Source organism: Cyclopterus lumpus, chromosome 9, assembly GCF_009769545.1.
Source record: "Cyclopterus lumpus isolate fCycLum1 chromosome 9, fCycLum1.pri, whole genome shotgun sequence".
Taxonomy (NCBI): domain Eukaryota; kingdom Metazoa; phylum Chordata; class Actinopteri; order Perciformes; family Cyclopteridae; genus Cyclopterus; species Cyclopterus lumpus.
Window position 1 is genome coordinate 22,371,513 of NC_046974.1, and position 16,680 is coordinate 22,388,192.

The 16,680-nt window shown below is 40.8% G+C and overlaps 1 protein-coding gene across 6 annotated transcripts in view; it reads right to left on the bottom strand.

The window, feature by feature from the left end:
• Positions 1 to 14,062, bottom strand: part of slc23a2 (solute carrier family 23 member 2) — a 31,305-nt gene extending 17,243 nt beyond the window's left edge. For 2 of the 6 annotated variants that reach the window (XM_034540674.1, XM_034540673.1), the window contains exons 1-2: positions 13,758 to 14,062; positions 2,817 to 2,865 (exon numbers count right to left, since the gene is read on the bottom strand). In XM_034540674.1, the coding sequence (XP_034396565.1) occupies positions 2,817 to 2,865 (49 nt within the window). In that variant the 5' untranslated portion in view covers positions 13,758 to 14,062. Of the gene's footprint in view, positions 1 to 2,816; positions 2,866 to 12,079; positions 12,119 to 13,757 lie in introns of those variants that run through there. The other 4 variants (XM_034540675.1, XM_034540677.1, XM_034540679.1 and 1 more) reach the window with 4 other exon arrangements.
• Between the last annotated feature and the right edge of the window lie 2,618 nt (positions 14,063 to 16,680).

The window sequence follows — 16,680 nt, forward strand, 5'->3', positions numbered from 1 at the left end:
TCCCAGGCCGCACTTCTTGTTGATTAGAAACTGATCTCGGGTAACTGCAACGATTTATCAAGTAAAGAGTAGAAAAGAATATGCAGTTAAGGCTTTACAAACGCCTAGATCTGCTTTCTCTGTTTCCATTAAAAACATTTCACCTCCATGACTTCCGAAGCCCGCCCGCCCTCCCCAACACACACAAAAAAAAAAATCGAGAATTTGCTCTTATAAATCTTTTTTATATATTGTTAAATAGATGCACAATACCATCGGGATGTAATCTATATAAAAAGGTTAAAGACCTTTATTTTAACCGATCTACAGATGAAATAGCCAAATTAATTATTTTGATAATCGATTTTCAATTTTAAGCAAAAATGAAAAGAAATTGTTAACAATCCATGTTGCCAATCGGTCCGACAGACACGAGAACAGAAGGTTAGACGTGAGGTTATGCAAACAGCTGGAAAAAAAGAGCCCTGAGCACACACACTTGATGGAGAGAAGGAACAGAGCAATCAGATGATCAGAGATGAAAAAAAGAAAAGAAAAAGAAAGTAGGCGGCAGAGAAGAGATGTCAGTTTGTGCTAGCAATGGTGGATCAATATCAACCTTCGTTTGTGTACAAACAAACCTCGAGTCAGTGTTGTCCCGTCTCACCCCTGACTTTGGTCAGACACTAGCAAACCTTTCACAGTTGGTTCCCTATGTTCAATCTATAATTATGTTATTAACTTGAATACAACGGTTGATTACTTTTCTGAAGATGGGACCGATGATAAATCTGTTCAGCAAACATTTTATTCTATGAACAACACTGACAAACTCCCTTTATGCAGTAGTTCCATGTTTGTTCTCTTCAAGTACCCCCACACACTAACATTTAAAAGTAGGGTACAAAAAGGTGGCCATTGTGTTTTTCATGCATTCTTTTTCTATTGATCGAATTTAATCATTCAAATTATTTCTATGATTCTAATGTGCTTGCTACCCTTCAACTGTAATTTACTTAATGATTCCATGAAAAGCTAATTATTTTTAGTCGATTTATTATATTCATTCGTATTGCTCTCGTCTTTTCAATTAAAAATGCTTGTGTCTTTAGGTTGCATATAGCGGTCACATTCATAAAGGCCATCTCAAACTGTGCAGGTTCTCGGTCCACAATCTAAATTTGGGTTTAGAACCATCAGCATGCTTTGAAAAAGAAAAGTGGAACAGAAAAAGGCAATCACCTGTTTAGATTTGTGGTTGGAAGACAAACCCTCAGACACTTGGCTCTTCGTGTCACAAGACTTCCTCTTCCGGTCTTAAGTAATGACCATTTTGTGGATTCCACTTCAGAGACACACATGAACTCATTTGTTGTGTAAGTGAAATTATGGTGCCAACTGTCAGTGGATTCATCAAACAATACTCATCAGTCACACAGACACACCCGAGGCTCTTTGCAGACACGTAACAGGAAAGAATGCAGATGTAACAACGTAACCAGTTGACCAAAAAATAAAAAATAAAGCACATGTCCTGGTTTTATAACTGGTTAGGTCATCTGAGCAGCTCACCGGTTTGAGTGCGCAACAGAAAAGAGAATGTTTTGGTCTACCATTTACTACAAAACATACATCTTGACTGCTGAAATGTTTGTCTTTACCAATTCATATTCCAGTTTATTTATTCACTACCACTAAATGATCCGTCGTTGATCTACTCCAGTATATATTTATCTATTAACTTGTTTCAGGCAATGAGTTAATAGTCAATTGAGTTATTTATCCCCACTGGAGGATGCATTTGTAACCTTTTGCCAACTGAGAAAGATCCAGTGCTCCTGCGTCTGGTCTTCTCTGAACTGACTGAGAAACCTTTCCCTTCATACATGTAGACGTGGCGTCATACTATCTTAGAGAACTGCAAAACAAAAAACAGGAATTCCTCTGAGGGACTAGCTGTCCTTGCTCATTTCTAAATCATTAATAATAATAATATTATTATTTGTGACCAGTCATCACCATCCAACCAATTAATCTCAGACGAGAACATTTCAGGATGGTTCGGTGAACAATATGTGAAGAAAATTAGTATTCAGCCACAGAGTGGCTGAATCGAGCCTTGGACTTCAAATACAAAACGTGATATCTCAGTCACCGCTGTCTGAAACAAACAGCAATTACAGCGCTGGGACCCGTTGAGGACATCTCATTACGACAGCAGTTGCATTAGCCAGTTCGTGAATGGTGTTCCACCGTAAATTAAACTGCAAGACTTGGCTCTGAGAAGAGTGACCAAAATATCCTGTTTCCTTTCTCCCACTGGACACCAATACAAGGCTGTTTCATTATTTAAAATGGTCTTTTTATTAATTATTTGGAAACCAAGTTATGGTTAGTTTGGTTCTTTACTTTAAAGAAGCTTTTCTTTGCTATATACTCATTTGTTCGACTTTCCTTTTTCTTATTTCTCAGCTCTCCATTTCCCCCTGTGTCTAGTAGTGCGTTGCTTTTAATACTCTGATTATTTATATATTTGTTTTAAAGAGTTGCATGTAACAGAAAAACCCACAAAAAAACAAGCCTGAACAAGTAGGCCTAATGCATGCAGATCACGACTCCTTAACAAGCTGCAGGAAAGTTAACGGCAAAGGTTAGTCTGCGACCGTTGACTTTTGTTACCTATAAAATGCCTGGTAAACAAAAGTACCCATGTCAAGTGTCTGCAGAGTCATATTCCCTTTCCACAAGTATTTCCAAATGGTTGTATCCCAAAATATCCTTTCCCACCCAGCCAGTCTCCCTGCTTGCAGTGTAAAAGGTTGGGATAGGTGTAATACCTAGTTGACACATCCCATCACTCCTGTCAAGCTGGGCGGCTGGGAGCATCTGTGTGGAAGGAGCAAGAGAGAGGGGAAAGGAGAAGGTAGAAGAGGAGAGGAGAGCAAAGAAGGCATAGAGGAGAGACAGAGGGTTCAAGGATAAGGAGGGAGGTGAGACATAAGTTAATTTGACAGACAGCATTTTAATCACAAACAGAAGTTAGTGTGTAGTGTGACTGATCTGTCGACTGTAAGACTTAATTTTGAGATAAATAAATATGGCTTAAGAAACAGGCAGTAAGAGTGAATTATAGTGCAATCAAATCGGCCACCCATAGACCCTGCACTATAGAAATAATGAGAGCTAGAGAAAAAAAAGCCAGCCAAGGCAAACCGTGTATAGAAAAGGTTTGTCGATAGATTACATTATTATTTACTAACGCCACAGTCAGGATTGACATGCTACGAAATGAAAATGAGCCTTTAATAGGTTCTAGTCGAGCGATGTTACGGGTTATAGTTGTTCGGACGATAAAAAAAAAGACAGCAAATATGTGCTAAAGCATCCTCGGGCTGACTGCAGGTCTAATGAGGCACGTGCCAACACCAGGAACCGCTGTAGCATTACATCTGCTCAAATCGCCCAAGAGACACAAACACCCTCCTCGACTGTTTCCTGCGTTTCCTGTCTGTCGGTGTTGACTGGGAATCTGCACACGCACCAAAAAACAGGGTGAAGGAGAGACTTAAGGAACTGGCACGAGAGAAGAGAGAACTGAAACTGAGCTTATATGATTATATAAACAGAGGGAACATCTGCAGTGGCAAACAAAAAAAAAACTTTTCCCATTGTGTAAAACATATAACACGGATAAGGCAGGCAAAGTGTGTGTGTGTGCGATTGTGTTAAAAGCACTTAAGAAGCGAGGAAGAACAAAGACACCTGTAGTGGTAATTTGACTCATCCCAGAATAAGCCGGCTGGTGGACATCGTTACCGCCCAAAGCTATAACCATGGTAACCTGAGCCGTGGATCCTGTGCAGGCTTGTGCCGCGTTGTGTGGGACTCCACCGGAGGAGGACGAGGACTTCACACCAGATGTTTGTGTTGGCGGTTTCATCTCTAGGGCCAAATGTGTGTGCCAGTGTGCATACGTGTGTGTGTGTGTGTGTGATGTATACATCGCCTCCATCCCCTCCAGATGGTGGTCTGAAGTTCAGTCATACATTCTAGCCCAGGCTATATCTATCTATCTATCTATCATAAAATTAAAAATATATTTATTTATATATTTATCTTATAAATAAATAAATAAATAAATAAGAGTAAAATCCCAAGCGCCCGAGACAGTACATTAATAACTGACAAACTCCCCCCTAAAATGAGACAAACACTACATGGAGGTCAACAGCTCGTCACACTGCTATTGAGAACCTGAAATCCCATGACCATGCAAATGCTTTGCCCGTTGTCACTTGAAGGTTTCACAATGAACAATGCAGCCACACAAAGGGTATCACTCGGTGTTATTCCAAAAGGTTTGTCCCCATGAAGCTTGGCCAGCTGCCAACACGTCGTGTCAGATACATATCTGAATGAAATTTGACTCGCACACAAGCAAGGCATTTTCATAACCCTGAGGGGGCGAAGGCGGGGATTGTCACATTTCTGCAATGTCATGTTTACGTTGTCCACCGTCAGTGGCGCAGAGGTGACCGGAGATAAGGGAGCTTCAGGCCAATATGTAACGAGGGTGGCCAGAAAGGTGCAAGTTTCTTCCAGCAGGGGAAGGCTGGATGATACGGAAAGGGATGCGTTTTCCACAGTCGAGACAGAATAAAATATAAAGCAATAAGATTTCAAGCCATGTTCTCCCCACTGCTGAAAACCCAGGTTTATTTCCACACCGTCTTTAAAATTCTTTAGCCTATAAAAAGAACCTTTACGATTCCCATAGCCCAAAGGTGACAGCTTCATATTGAATTTATACCAATATAAAACAAATCCTCACTTGAGAAACGAGATATTTGCAAAAGTTTGGAGGTGTGTCTCGAGAAATGACTTGAATACAACGGTTGATTAATTTTCTGGAGATGGGACCGATGATAAATCTGTTCAGCAAACATTTTATTCTATGAACAACACTGACAAACTCCCTTTATGCAGTAGTTCCATGTTTGTTCTCTTCAAGTACCCCCACACACTAACATTTAAAAGTAGGGTACAAAAAAGGTGGCCATTGTGTTTTTCATGCATTCTTTTTCTATTGATCGAATTTAATCATTCAAATTATTTCTATGATTCTAATGTGCTTGCTACCCTTCAACTGTAATTTACTTAATGATTCCATGAAAAGCTAATTATTTTTAGTCGATTTATTATATTCATTCGTATTGCTCTCGTCTTTTCAATTAAAAATGCTTGTGTCTTTAGGTTGCATATAGCGGTCACATTCATAAAGGCCATCTCAAACTGTGCAGGTTCTCGGTCCACAATCTAAATTTGGGTTTAGAACCATCAGCATGCTTTGAAAAAGAAAAGTGGAACAGAAAAAGGCAATCACCTGTTTAGATTTGTGGTTGGAAGACAAACCCTCAGACACTTGGCTCTTCGTGTCACAAGACTTCCTCTTCCGGTCTTAAGTAATGACCATTTTGTGGATTCCACTTCAGAGACACACATGAACTCATTTGTTGTGTAAGTGAAATTATGGTGCCAACTGTCAGTGGATTCATCAAACAATACTCATCTGTCACACAGACACACCCGAGGCTCTTTGCAGACACGTAACAGGAAAGAATGCAGATGTAACAACGTAACCAGTTGACCAAAAAAAAAAAAATAAAGCACATGTCCTGGTTTTATAACTGGTTAGGTCATCTGAGCAGCTCACCGGTTTGAGTGCACAACAGAAAAGAGAATGTTTTGGTCTACCATTTACTACAAAACATACATCTTGACTGCTGAAATGTTTGTCTTTACCAATTCATATTCCAGTTTATTTATTCACTACCACTAAATGATCTGTCGTTGATCTACTCCAGTATATATTTATCTATTGACTTGTTTCAGGCAATGAGTTAAATGTCAATTCAGTTATTTATACCCACTGGATGAAACGTCTGGATAAAACACATGGAAGAATAATGGTGAAAAGAAAGAAAAGCATACCAATATAAAAAGGTAGAACATGTAGCATCTTGTCAGGACTGGTCCCAACCCTTTCAGCACACAAAAGCTCACATCAAATGGAGACCATAGTTGTAGAACCCCTGCTATTCATTTGTACTTATTTACTTTTGTTCACACTTGCCATGCCTATTAATCTTAAGACACAGGCGGACGTTTGATGAAGGTAGTAAGAAAGAACAGTCGGGGTTGTAATGAAATAATTGTACTACTAAGACGTTACAGTGACTTAAACGGGTCATTATACGATGGGAAATTGATCCAACTATGCAAACAGCTGGAAAAAAAGAGCCCTGAGCACACACACTTGATGGAGAGAAGGAACAGAGCAATCAGATGATCAGAGATGAAAAAAAGAAAAGAAAAAGAAAGTAGGCGGCAGAGAAGAGATGTCAGTTTGTGCTAGCAATGGTGGATCAATATCAACCTTCGTTTGTGTACAAACAAACCTCGAGTCAGTGTTGTCCCGTCTCACCCCTGACTTTGGTCAGACACTAGCAAACCTTTCACAGTTGGTTCCCTATGTTCAATCTATAATTATGTTATTAACTTATACAACGGGATATTTGCAAAAATTTGGAGGTGTGTCTCGAGAAATGACTTGAATACAACGGTTGATTAATTTTCTGGAGATGGGACCGATGATAAATCTGTTCAGCAAACATTTTATTCTATGAACAACACTGACAAACTCCCTTTATGCAGTAGTTCCATGTTTGTTCTCTTCAAGTACCCCCACACACTAACATTTAAAAGTAGGGTACAAAAAAGGTGGCCATTGTGTTTTTCATGCATTCTTTTTCTATTGATCGAATTTAATCATTCAAATTATTTCTATGATTCTAATGTGCTTGCTACCCTTCAACTGTAATTTACTTAATGATTCCATGAAAAGCTAATTATTTTTAGTCGATTTATTATATTCATTCGTATTGCTCTCGTCTTTTCAATTAAAAATGCTTGTGTCTTTAGGTTGCATATAGCGGTCACATTCATAAAGGCCATCTCAAACTGTGCAGGTTCTCGGTCCACAATCTAAATTTGGGTTTAGAACCATCAGCATGCTTTGAAAAAGAAAAGTGGAACAGAAAAAGGCAATCACCTGTTTAGATTTGTGGTTGGAAGACAAACCCTCAGACACTTGGCTCTTCGTGTCACAAGACTTCCTCTTCCGGTCTTAAGTAATGACCATTTTGTGGATTCCACTTCAGAGACACACATGAACTCATTTGTTGTGTAAGTGAAATTATGGTGCCAACTGTCAGTGGATTCATCAAACAATACTCATCAGTCACACAGACACACCCGAGGCTCTTTGCAGACACGTAACAGGAAAGAATGCAGATGTAACAACGTACTGAGTCACGTAACCAGTTGACCAAAAAATAAAAAATAAAGCACATGTCCTGGTTTTATAACTGGTTAGGTCATCTGAGCAGCTCACCGGTTTGAGTGCGCAACAGAAAAGAGAATGTTTTGGTCTACCATTTACTACAAAACATACATCTTGACTGCTGAAATGTTTGTCTTTACCAATTCATATTCCAGTTTATTTATTCACTACCACTAAATGATCTGTCGTTGATCTACTCCAGTATATATTTATCTATTGACTTGTTTCAGGCAATGAGTTAAATGTCAATTCAGTTATTTATCCCCACTGGATGAAACGTCTGGATAAAACACATGGAAGAATAATGGTGAAAAGAAAGAAAAGCATACCAATATAAAAAGGTAGAACATGTAGCATCTTGTCAGGACTGGTCCCAACCCTTTCAGCACACAAAAGCTCACATCAAATGGAGACCATAGTTGTAGAACCCCTGCTATTCATTTGTACTTATTTACTTTTGTTCACACTTGCCATGCCTATTAATCTTAAGACACAGGCGGACGTTTGATGAAGGTAGTAAGAAAGAACAGTCGGGGTTGTAATGAAATAATTGTACTACTAAGACGTTACAGTGACTTAAACGGGTCATTATACAATGGGAAATTTAGCCAACTTCGGAAGTGAAGTTAATATATATCTGGAAGTCGTCTTTTTATTGATTTATTATAACTTGGTTTATCTAAAGTAATCCTGCTTTCTTTGGCGCTTACCCGCTTAACAGCAGGTGGGCTCCCACGCCGGAGAGACGCATTCCACGGTTTAAGAAACGAAAGCAACAGGGAAGACGATCACGTCGATAGATCATGGGAGTAGAGATGTTGAGCTTCTAAATGCATTTCCAACTCCCCTAACAAAAGCAACCCCTACGCCCACACTGCACGCTATCAGCAGCGCATTAATGGGTGTTGAAGGTTAGATAAAAAAAAAAAAAAAAAAGGTTTCCTCCATTTGTTCTCAGATAAAACAAAAAAAAAAGAACAAAAAAAAGCCATGTACTGTAACTGTACACATTTCTTATATCCACCACCCACCGGCTCAGGCATTATTTCCTTAAACGTCCAACGGGGATATTTAAGACTAAAAAGGCATCCATTGTTGCTCAAATCCCAGACTCCTGCTGTCGCTCCCAGTGGGGCAGCTGGTTTTATTTGCTTGTACTGTAACTGTGGAGACAGATTACCTTCATTCAGCCATATTACGGTTTCTAAATGATCTGCTAAAATCCTGAGAAGTTAAAGCAGACCAAAATGGGGCATTGTTTAGTGATGTTCAACAAATTGTAGTCAGATTGTAGTCCTGTAGACGTAAGATACTTCATGTAGAATGTAGATCTGCAACTTAAGTTTGTGCCCCATTTCTCATACATACAACCAGGAATGCAGTTCCGATTTTTTAAATGATCATTAATAGACTCATTTCAATTATTTAAGCTATAAAAAAATATTGCAAAATCTTTTCTGGAGGTTTTCTGGTTCATGTGACTCATGTTGGCAGAAAGTGGACCAAACAAGGCTCAGAGAGACTGGGGCATTACCGGGCGAAGCTCCACACACCCAGACCTGATACCAGAGGGATGGAGGCCAAAACAACTAGATGTTCAGTGTGCAACAAGTTAACATCGTTCTACAAAATATCAGCCTGTACAACGATGGTGACCAGCAAGGACTGAATTCAGACTAAACACAAAAGACTTTACAATTTAGGTTCTATTTTGTGGTAGTCTAAATGGTAGTTATTGTGACAACCCTAACATTGGTTATAAGCATTCAATTACTAATATTATATAATAAAATGTCTGCGAAGTAGCCCTTGAGCACTTGACGAGCCAACAGTGGGACAGCCCTGAACCCTCACAGCCTTTGCAGGAAGACGCTTCCAAGCCCACGAGTGGGGACTTTGAGATCGTGCCCAAGACCTAAAATGGACCACTGACCGTAGGACAGAATACAATGGGCAATTCAATCACTTAGAAATGCTCTTTAGTCTACTACCGTTCCATCCACCAGCTGACATACAGCCGATTACATTTTTATGAGACTTGCTTACAGACCTCACAGTATTATCAAGACTGCACTGATTGCCTCAGAGGAAAAGCTGCAACATTTAACTGTCCATTGCGGCGAGCGAGGCACAAGATCACGTCGTGGCCGATTTGATTGTATAGAGAATTTTGGATGTCATTTCTACATCCTGGCACTTATTCAACTCATCGACCAGAAGAAAGGCGGAGAGAGGCCAGAGGGGGGTTAGACTAAATCCTTCATGAGACTTGTTTTGTTGGATTACTTCCGTTATCAATTAATCAGCAGATTATTTTCTTGACTGCTTGGTCTATGAAAATGAAAGAAAATAGGTCTTTGACACTTAATACGGTTATCTATATACTATTCAGAGCATTAATTGCAAACAACCATTTGCTATGTAAGACATATTCCACACAATGGCCGCATGCTCGAGGAAAGTTGCGCAAGTGTGCAGATGCTTGAGGGGCCTGTACCTTTTGCCGACACAATTTCCTTTAGTACGATTATGATTATGACTTTCATAGAATGCTGATCAACATATACATATATATATAAAAGTCACATTCAACTGTCATACATTTCTTTGAATTATAGCCATAGAAGGGTAGGAACAATATTAATATATATGATTCTCTCACACTATTGAAACAAACAGAAGCTCAGCACACTCCGTTAACACTAGAAAAGAACATGCATCTGCTAAACAAACAATGGCATCCGCACCAAAGTTTGATTAGCCTAGTTAGTCGCGATGGCCAATAAATCAATAGCCCCACACCGTCTCTTCTCCACACGTCCCAATCACACTCAGAGGAAATCTTTCAAACGCAAAGAAAAATCTATTGAATGCTCATTTATTCACTTACTCGTTACACCAGGCCAGATGTGACCAAGCAAAATCATTGACACTTGTCCAATTAAAAAAAGAAAACAGTGCACATAGAGAGCCATTGAATTCAGCTATAACAGCAGCAACACAGCCGCACACAAAGAGGACATTCCTCTGCGATAGGTGGCTGATTAAGAGCTATTGTAACGTTCACACGGGGCACATCCTCCACAAAGAGCTGACGTTGTCCTAAACACGTGACCCAACATCTCAGTAACAGCTCACCAACATCACCTTATGGATGAATTTACATCTCTTCACTGCACCTTACTAACTCTGCTTCCGCCCCAGAGTCTTTGTGACTTCACGTCTTATAGGGTCCATTGGACCTGGCTGTGTCTGAAGCTGGTCCTGGGTCCTTGCCCCTGCTTCCTGCATCCAGCCTCTGGCCTGGACCTGGCCTCCTTCCCAATGGCCCTGCCTTCTTCTCTGTGCCTCCTGCCTCAAAGGCCTGGCCTCATTGGTCTGGTCCCTTTCGCGGTGCCTCCTGCCATGGCCCTGCTGATGCCCCGCCCCTTCTCTACCTACTTCTGTTTCATGGATTGTGGCCGTCTGGATCGTGGTCCATGCCTACTACTAATTATTCACACATTTCTGTCATATTCATGTAATGTGTTTATGTAACTCTGTAATGCTGTTCATTCTGTACACATCTATTGCATCTGTCCATCCGGGTAAAGGTCCTGGGACAGGGATGTTGTATGTGTACAGATTGTAAAGCCCTCTGAGGCAAATGTGTAATTTGTGATTATGGGCTATACAAAATAAACTGAATTGAAACTGAACCTTGTGGGGGGGTGGAGGGTAGGGAGGTAAAGGGAGACGGAGATCCTGCTGTTAATGTAATCATATAAACCTTTACACAGTACAGTGGGAAGGCAGGGCATGGTACAGCATGACGGTGTAATCTTAGTCACATGCTGCAGCGCCAAACAGGGCCAAGAATCCAGTTCTGTGACCCAGATCACCTCACTGTGCTCGTTTCCTGGCCATTTACTTACAGTCAGAGTGACTAAGCTATTGTAGAAGGTTGAAAAAATAGTTTCAAAAAAAATTGCACTGCAACAGTTACTGGATTTGCATTAGGAAACACTCATTTTGCCTTCAGACAGTTTCTTAAACGTCACGTAAACGAGAAATCTGGAAGCTTAAATTGGTGTCAGATGTTAACAAGAAACAACTCATGAGATGATTGCGGTTCACTGGACAAGCTGCTCAACTCAACTGCAGATAAAAGTATGCAGTTGTATGGCTGAACCTCACCAGTAAATGGGGAGGATGAGGCTCCAGCCTGAACTTCACTCTGAGGGCTTCTGTGTGCCTTGTGAAATGCCTGCTCTCAGATTTCTCCTCTGCTTTTTGGATTTTTAATTTTGTGCAATAACCCCGTCCAAAAATTCTCCAACTGATAGAAGGCCAGTTGTAGCATTGACCAAAGAAATGACCCTGGCCTCTTTGCGGGTGTGTTCGCTTTACTTGTGTTCCTGGTGGCCGGTTACTCTTATCCACTTCCGCCCTCCAAGGCGTTGAGATTGTATTCCTTACCACTTGTGGAATAACGCAATATCATCGTTAGCGTACAGCAACATTTAAAAAATGGGTCCAGTAATAGTAGGAAGCGAGTTATTATAGTAAAAAGAAGAAAGAACTGCTGGGATACAGTATGCATATAGTTGTACAAATGAACATAAAGCCTTGGAGGACCAGGTTACGGTGTAGCCGCCTGTCAGGGACGCTCGTCAGGGACACTCGTCAGGGACGCTCTAGGAAGTAAAATGAACGCACCAGTAAAATGAACGCACCAGTTCACCAAGCTGAATGGCCCAGCGTTATCCCTTGAGTCACATTCACCATCCTTTGCTGGTCAGGAAGACTCTTTCCAGACAATATCCTGGTTTGGTTAAGGAAACAAACATGGCATCTCATTTCTAAAACAATTGTACAAAAACACCCATTCCAAAACAGACCGCGATCTTACTTTAGCAGATGAGCCACCTTTACAAATTACACTAGTCCCAAAACAAAACATTAGTCACAGGTGTAAATAATTATAAAAAGGCCCGTCACCCAGATGACTGTGGTCACGCACTTCCTCATGGACTGTAAGCCACTGTTCAGCACCCAACAGTCAGCAGCGCTGGCACCACCTAGAGATTTAAACAGCCACTACAGCCATTCTCCTTTTACATCACAAAGGCACCTCTGGGTGAGTCAGCTAACAATTCTCTATGCTTTAATGCTTCTTTTGGCACAGCAGTTCGTAACTTGTATGCACAGCTAATAAAACACATTATTGGCCTTTGCTTAGGTTCAAGGGTGACTCAGCAGCAGAACACAAATTCAAAACAATTTGCCACGGGACATATATATTTCCATGTTATCTTACCTAAATAAGAGGACCAATTCCTCCACAGTACTTGAGATTATAGGTTTGATAATGTGCACCAATTTTGCGGATAGATACTGCTGGTTGATTTCAATCAAGTGGAAAGTATTACATATCACACACAAAGTCAAAAAGGTGCTTTTTTTTAACATCTTTTTTAAACATTGCTTTGGAGTTGGGGGTTAACAACTAAAATAAAAATGTTGTTCACTTGTGGATTTCACATAAAAATAAAATCAGCATCCGGGCTTTTTCTAGACTCCGAGGATATTTTCAGACTAAAGTGTCGAGGTTGTGCCTTAAGTCTCTAGTCTGAATACATTGAGAAAGCAGTCACGTGACAAAGCACTACAACTTGATGAGATGGTCCGAGACAGTCTGAACTGCTTTGTGTCGTCAAGACTGAAAGACAGCATCTCTATCCATCATCATTTCACGATTATTACCGCACTATGCATTTCAACTCACCTGTTTGATAACGTGTATTTGCCTATGACCCACGCGCACACGTTTCCAGGACAGCCCCATCATCAAGAACCAATAAATCCTCAAAGGCCAAACGCACTCCTGTGTGCCAGGTGGTGCTGCCTGGAAGTTGTAGTTTCTAATGGGTTTTGGTTTAATAAAATGCTCCAGGGCTATGCAGATTAGGAACGCGTGTTTCCCTAGCAAACGCCCGAGAATGTGTTTTATGTTTTAGACACAATAAAGCCCTCGTATCTAGGTTAGAAGCATCTGGCCTCAGTCTGTCATAAAGATACGTAGCCACGTACTTCCTGCGTGAACACGTTTTGTTTTGTTGTATTTTATCGCGCTAAATAGGGACACAGTAAATGGGACTAATTGGGCCTTGGGTTTCACGGTCACACTTCAGCATCAGTAGACACACGGTCACACCGGCCCACGAAGTCGCCTCGCGTTAGCTACGTTACATCTCTAACCGCTACTCGTTATCCGCCGCCCGCTCGAGCCCTGCGGTTGGCACGCAGCAGGAGTTTCGACATGTCCCGCTTCTGAACGGCCACGTGCGTGTCGAGGTAGTCTCATGCGATTTAAAATGGCACGTTTTGTCCTTACCTGTCTGATGAAAGAGAAGGAGCCCACTTCCTTTCTCGGTTAGGTCCGTCGGCTCGTCCCCGAGGGTGTGCGCACGACGAGGAGGCGTGTGGGGGGGTCTGTGAGCATACACTTGTAACCGGAAGATAACCCCACGCCGAGCGGACCGCGGAGAACAGTCTTTCAGCCCGGTTCTTCCGAGACGAGCGGCTTCTCTTCCACCAGCGGGGTTTTAAACAAGTCCTCTACTCATGGAGGGATTTCTCGTTTCATAAAGCAACGGGATTGACGTTCGTCACCACGCATGCTCAAATCCACCCGTGACGTTAGGCGCCTTCCCCTATTCCCCTGTCACGGAGCCGCGGATCAGCCAATCAGAGGCGATCTAGCGGTGACGCATCCCTCCCTCCTTCCTCTGTGAAGATGCTCAGTGACAGCACCTTCAACATCTTCTGTAATTGGCTGATAACCTTTCTTGCATAAGCTGCGCTTACCATTGAACAGTTACTCAATCAGTTTTTTTGTAGGTATATAAGTTTTTAAAGAAAAATGTTTTGGAGCTTTTTAAGGTTTTGAGGAGTTGGCAATGTGATAAGACAAGGCATTACACATACTAGTATTTGATATATGGCATCCATAATTAACATATATCAGGACCAAATCTTCTACCCCAGACAATATTTAAGTTGTTGCACTTTGATGAAATGCAAGTTTGGAATATGAACAACATGAGCACAATATTACCTGAAAATAAAAGGGCACTGACATATTTTTTACTGTAAATTAATATGATTATTCCCTCTCTTGGAAAATGGTAATTTGTGAAATTGTAACTGAATGTTATCATGTAAACACATGCATTCTTGTGTACTTGGATTTAACTTGGTTAGGTTGACTAGTAGGTGTAAACACATATGCGTTCAATCAGCTAACACCCTGGAATTATAATGTATCTTTGCAGAAGTTTAAAAAATCTGAATGTTTGACATTACAGGAAATATGCTTCTACTCTTTATTGCTGCGAGTCAAATGTTCAGTTTGACACCACTTTCACTTCTGCATGCCTAAATGAGAAGGTGCAGCCTGCACCCTTTTAGCATAGCTTACCATAAAGACTGAAAAACAGGGCGAGCCTGCAAACCTGGCTCTGTCCAAATATACCCAAACCTACCTACCAGCTCCCTGAAAGCTCATTGATTTATCTGAATTTAATCTGTTAAAAAATGACAATGTATCGTTTTTTTTCCCTCAGTTGATGTCTGAGATAATACTTAGTAAAGCATAAACTTATTCCGTCAGCAGATGGTGGGATCTGTTGACAGGAGACACGGACGGAAGTGGCGCCGACGGTAGGCTCCCTGCAACACTGCAGCCCTTTACTCCATTTAGTCCCAGGGATAAATCATCGGACACACGCATACAAACAATTTTACTGACAATTAACAATATTTCACATCCCACACACATCATACTGCTGCCCCAAATACAACCCAGTGCACTAAATGTGGATTAATCCGCAGTAGAAAATAGTAACGTCCATAACAAATGCACTATTTATGCACTACAGTTTTGGGAAATTACTGATGAAAATATATGTTTGTGTTTTTAAAGATTAACGTAATTCAGTAGGAACCAATGGTCTTGGAGCTGAGAACCACAGACAGGAAAGCAAAGGGTATTTAGAGATGGGCTAACACCGTGTTCGTCTGAGCCTGCATGACGAAAAGAAAAATATAGAATAACATAAAACTTCTCCTTTAATTTGACCCATCCTTAGTTATTATGGAGCAGTGGCCTGCAGTGAAACGCCCGGGGAAAAAAATATTTCATTGTAGATTAATATTCTGATCATTTTCTTTATTAATGGATTCATTATTTTCTCTATGAAATTTATGAAAACATAGTCAAAGTGGATGAAATCAAATCTGTCGTTTTTATTTTACTTGACAGTGCAAAACCTAAAGATATTCAGTTTAGTATCACGAGGAACTATTCACATTCATGAGATGGAATTGGGTTGTTTTGGGCAGTTTTGACTATGAATAGATACTCTTCTGACAATTGATCAAGGATTGTTTTCAATCATGTGCAATCTGTTTGTTGTAATCTCTGTAAAGTTGGTAAAATCAGCCAAACACTGACTCAAATTCAAGAGTTCGCTCAAGTAAGATTCCCCCCTTCAGCAGTCAATCACAGAGAAGGAAGAGTCATTAACATGCAGGAACATTTCTGCAGCTGCATGTTTAGAGAGTCTTCAAAGCACTCCTCTGTTTAAGAGGCAAGCATTATGAGCACAGTAAAGCTGATATATGTAACGTTCTCTTCTCTGAATCTGATGCCCATTCATCCTCCCCTCACAATTTAATCGACAGATCTGTAAAACTGGGTTTCGCCACAAAGGTTGACCCCAAAAGCACATTATGTTTACCAAAGTTGTGCTTATAGGTTTCTTGGAAAAAAGCACAACAAACGACTAATTGACTAAATAAATCTCAGTCGACTCAGCCCATAAGGGCCGATTAGCTGACCAATAGACAAACGGGAGCAGCCCAAACATAACCCATCAATGCAGCTACTCCCATAAAATGTATCTTCAGTTTGATAAAACAGCACTGGTTGTTCTGAAAAGGAAAAATGTGCAATACATTCATGTGTGAAGCTAAAAAGAGGCTTTGAGAGGCCGATAAATGGAAATACAGGCCGTGGGCCCGGGACCTTAAGGGTTAATGTCAGTTAACATTATGTTTGTTCACCCACTTAATTTGCTGGTCTGGTCCTCTGAACGCAGGATGCAGTGAGAGGGCACATTGAAAAGGAGAAGTCACAGCTGTCGACAGCGTCTTTAATTAAACCAACATCACAAAGGTCCTACTGTACTGTACACAATACTGTGGCACTTAAGAGCTCATAGATACTGAGGAACCCAGATAAAGCCTTAATTCAG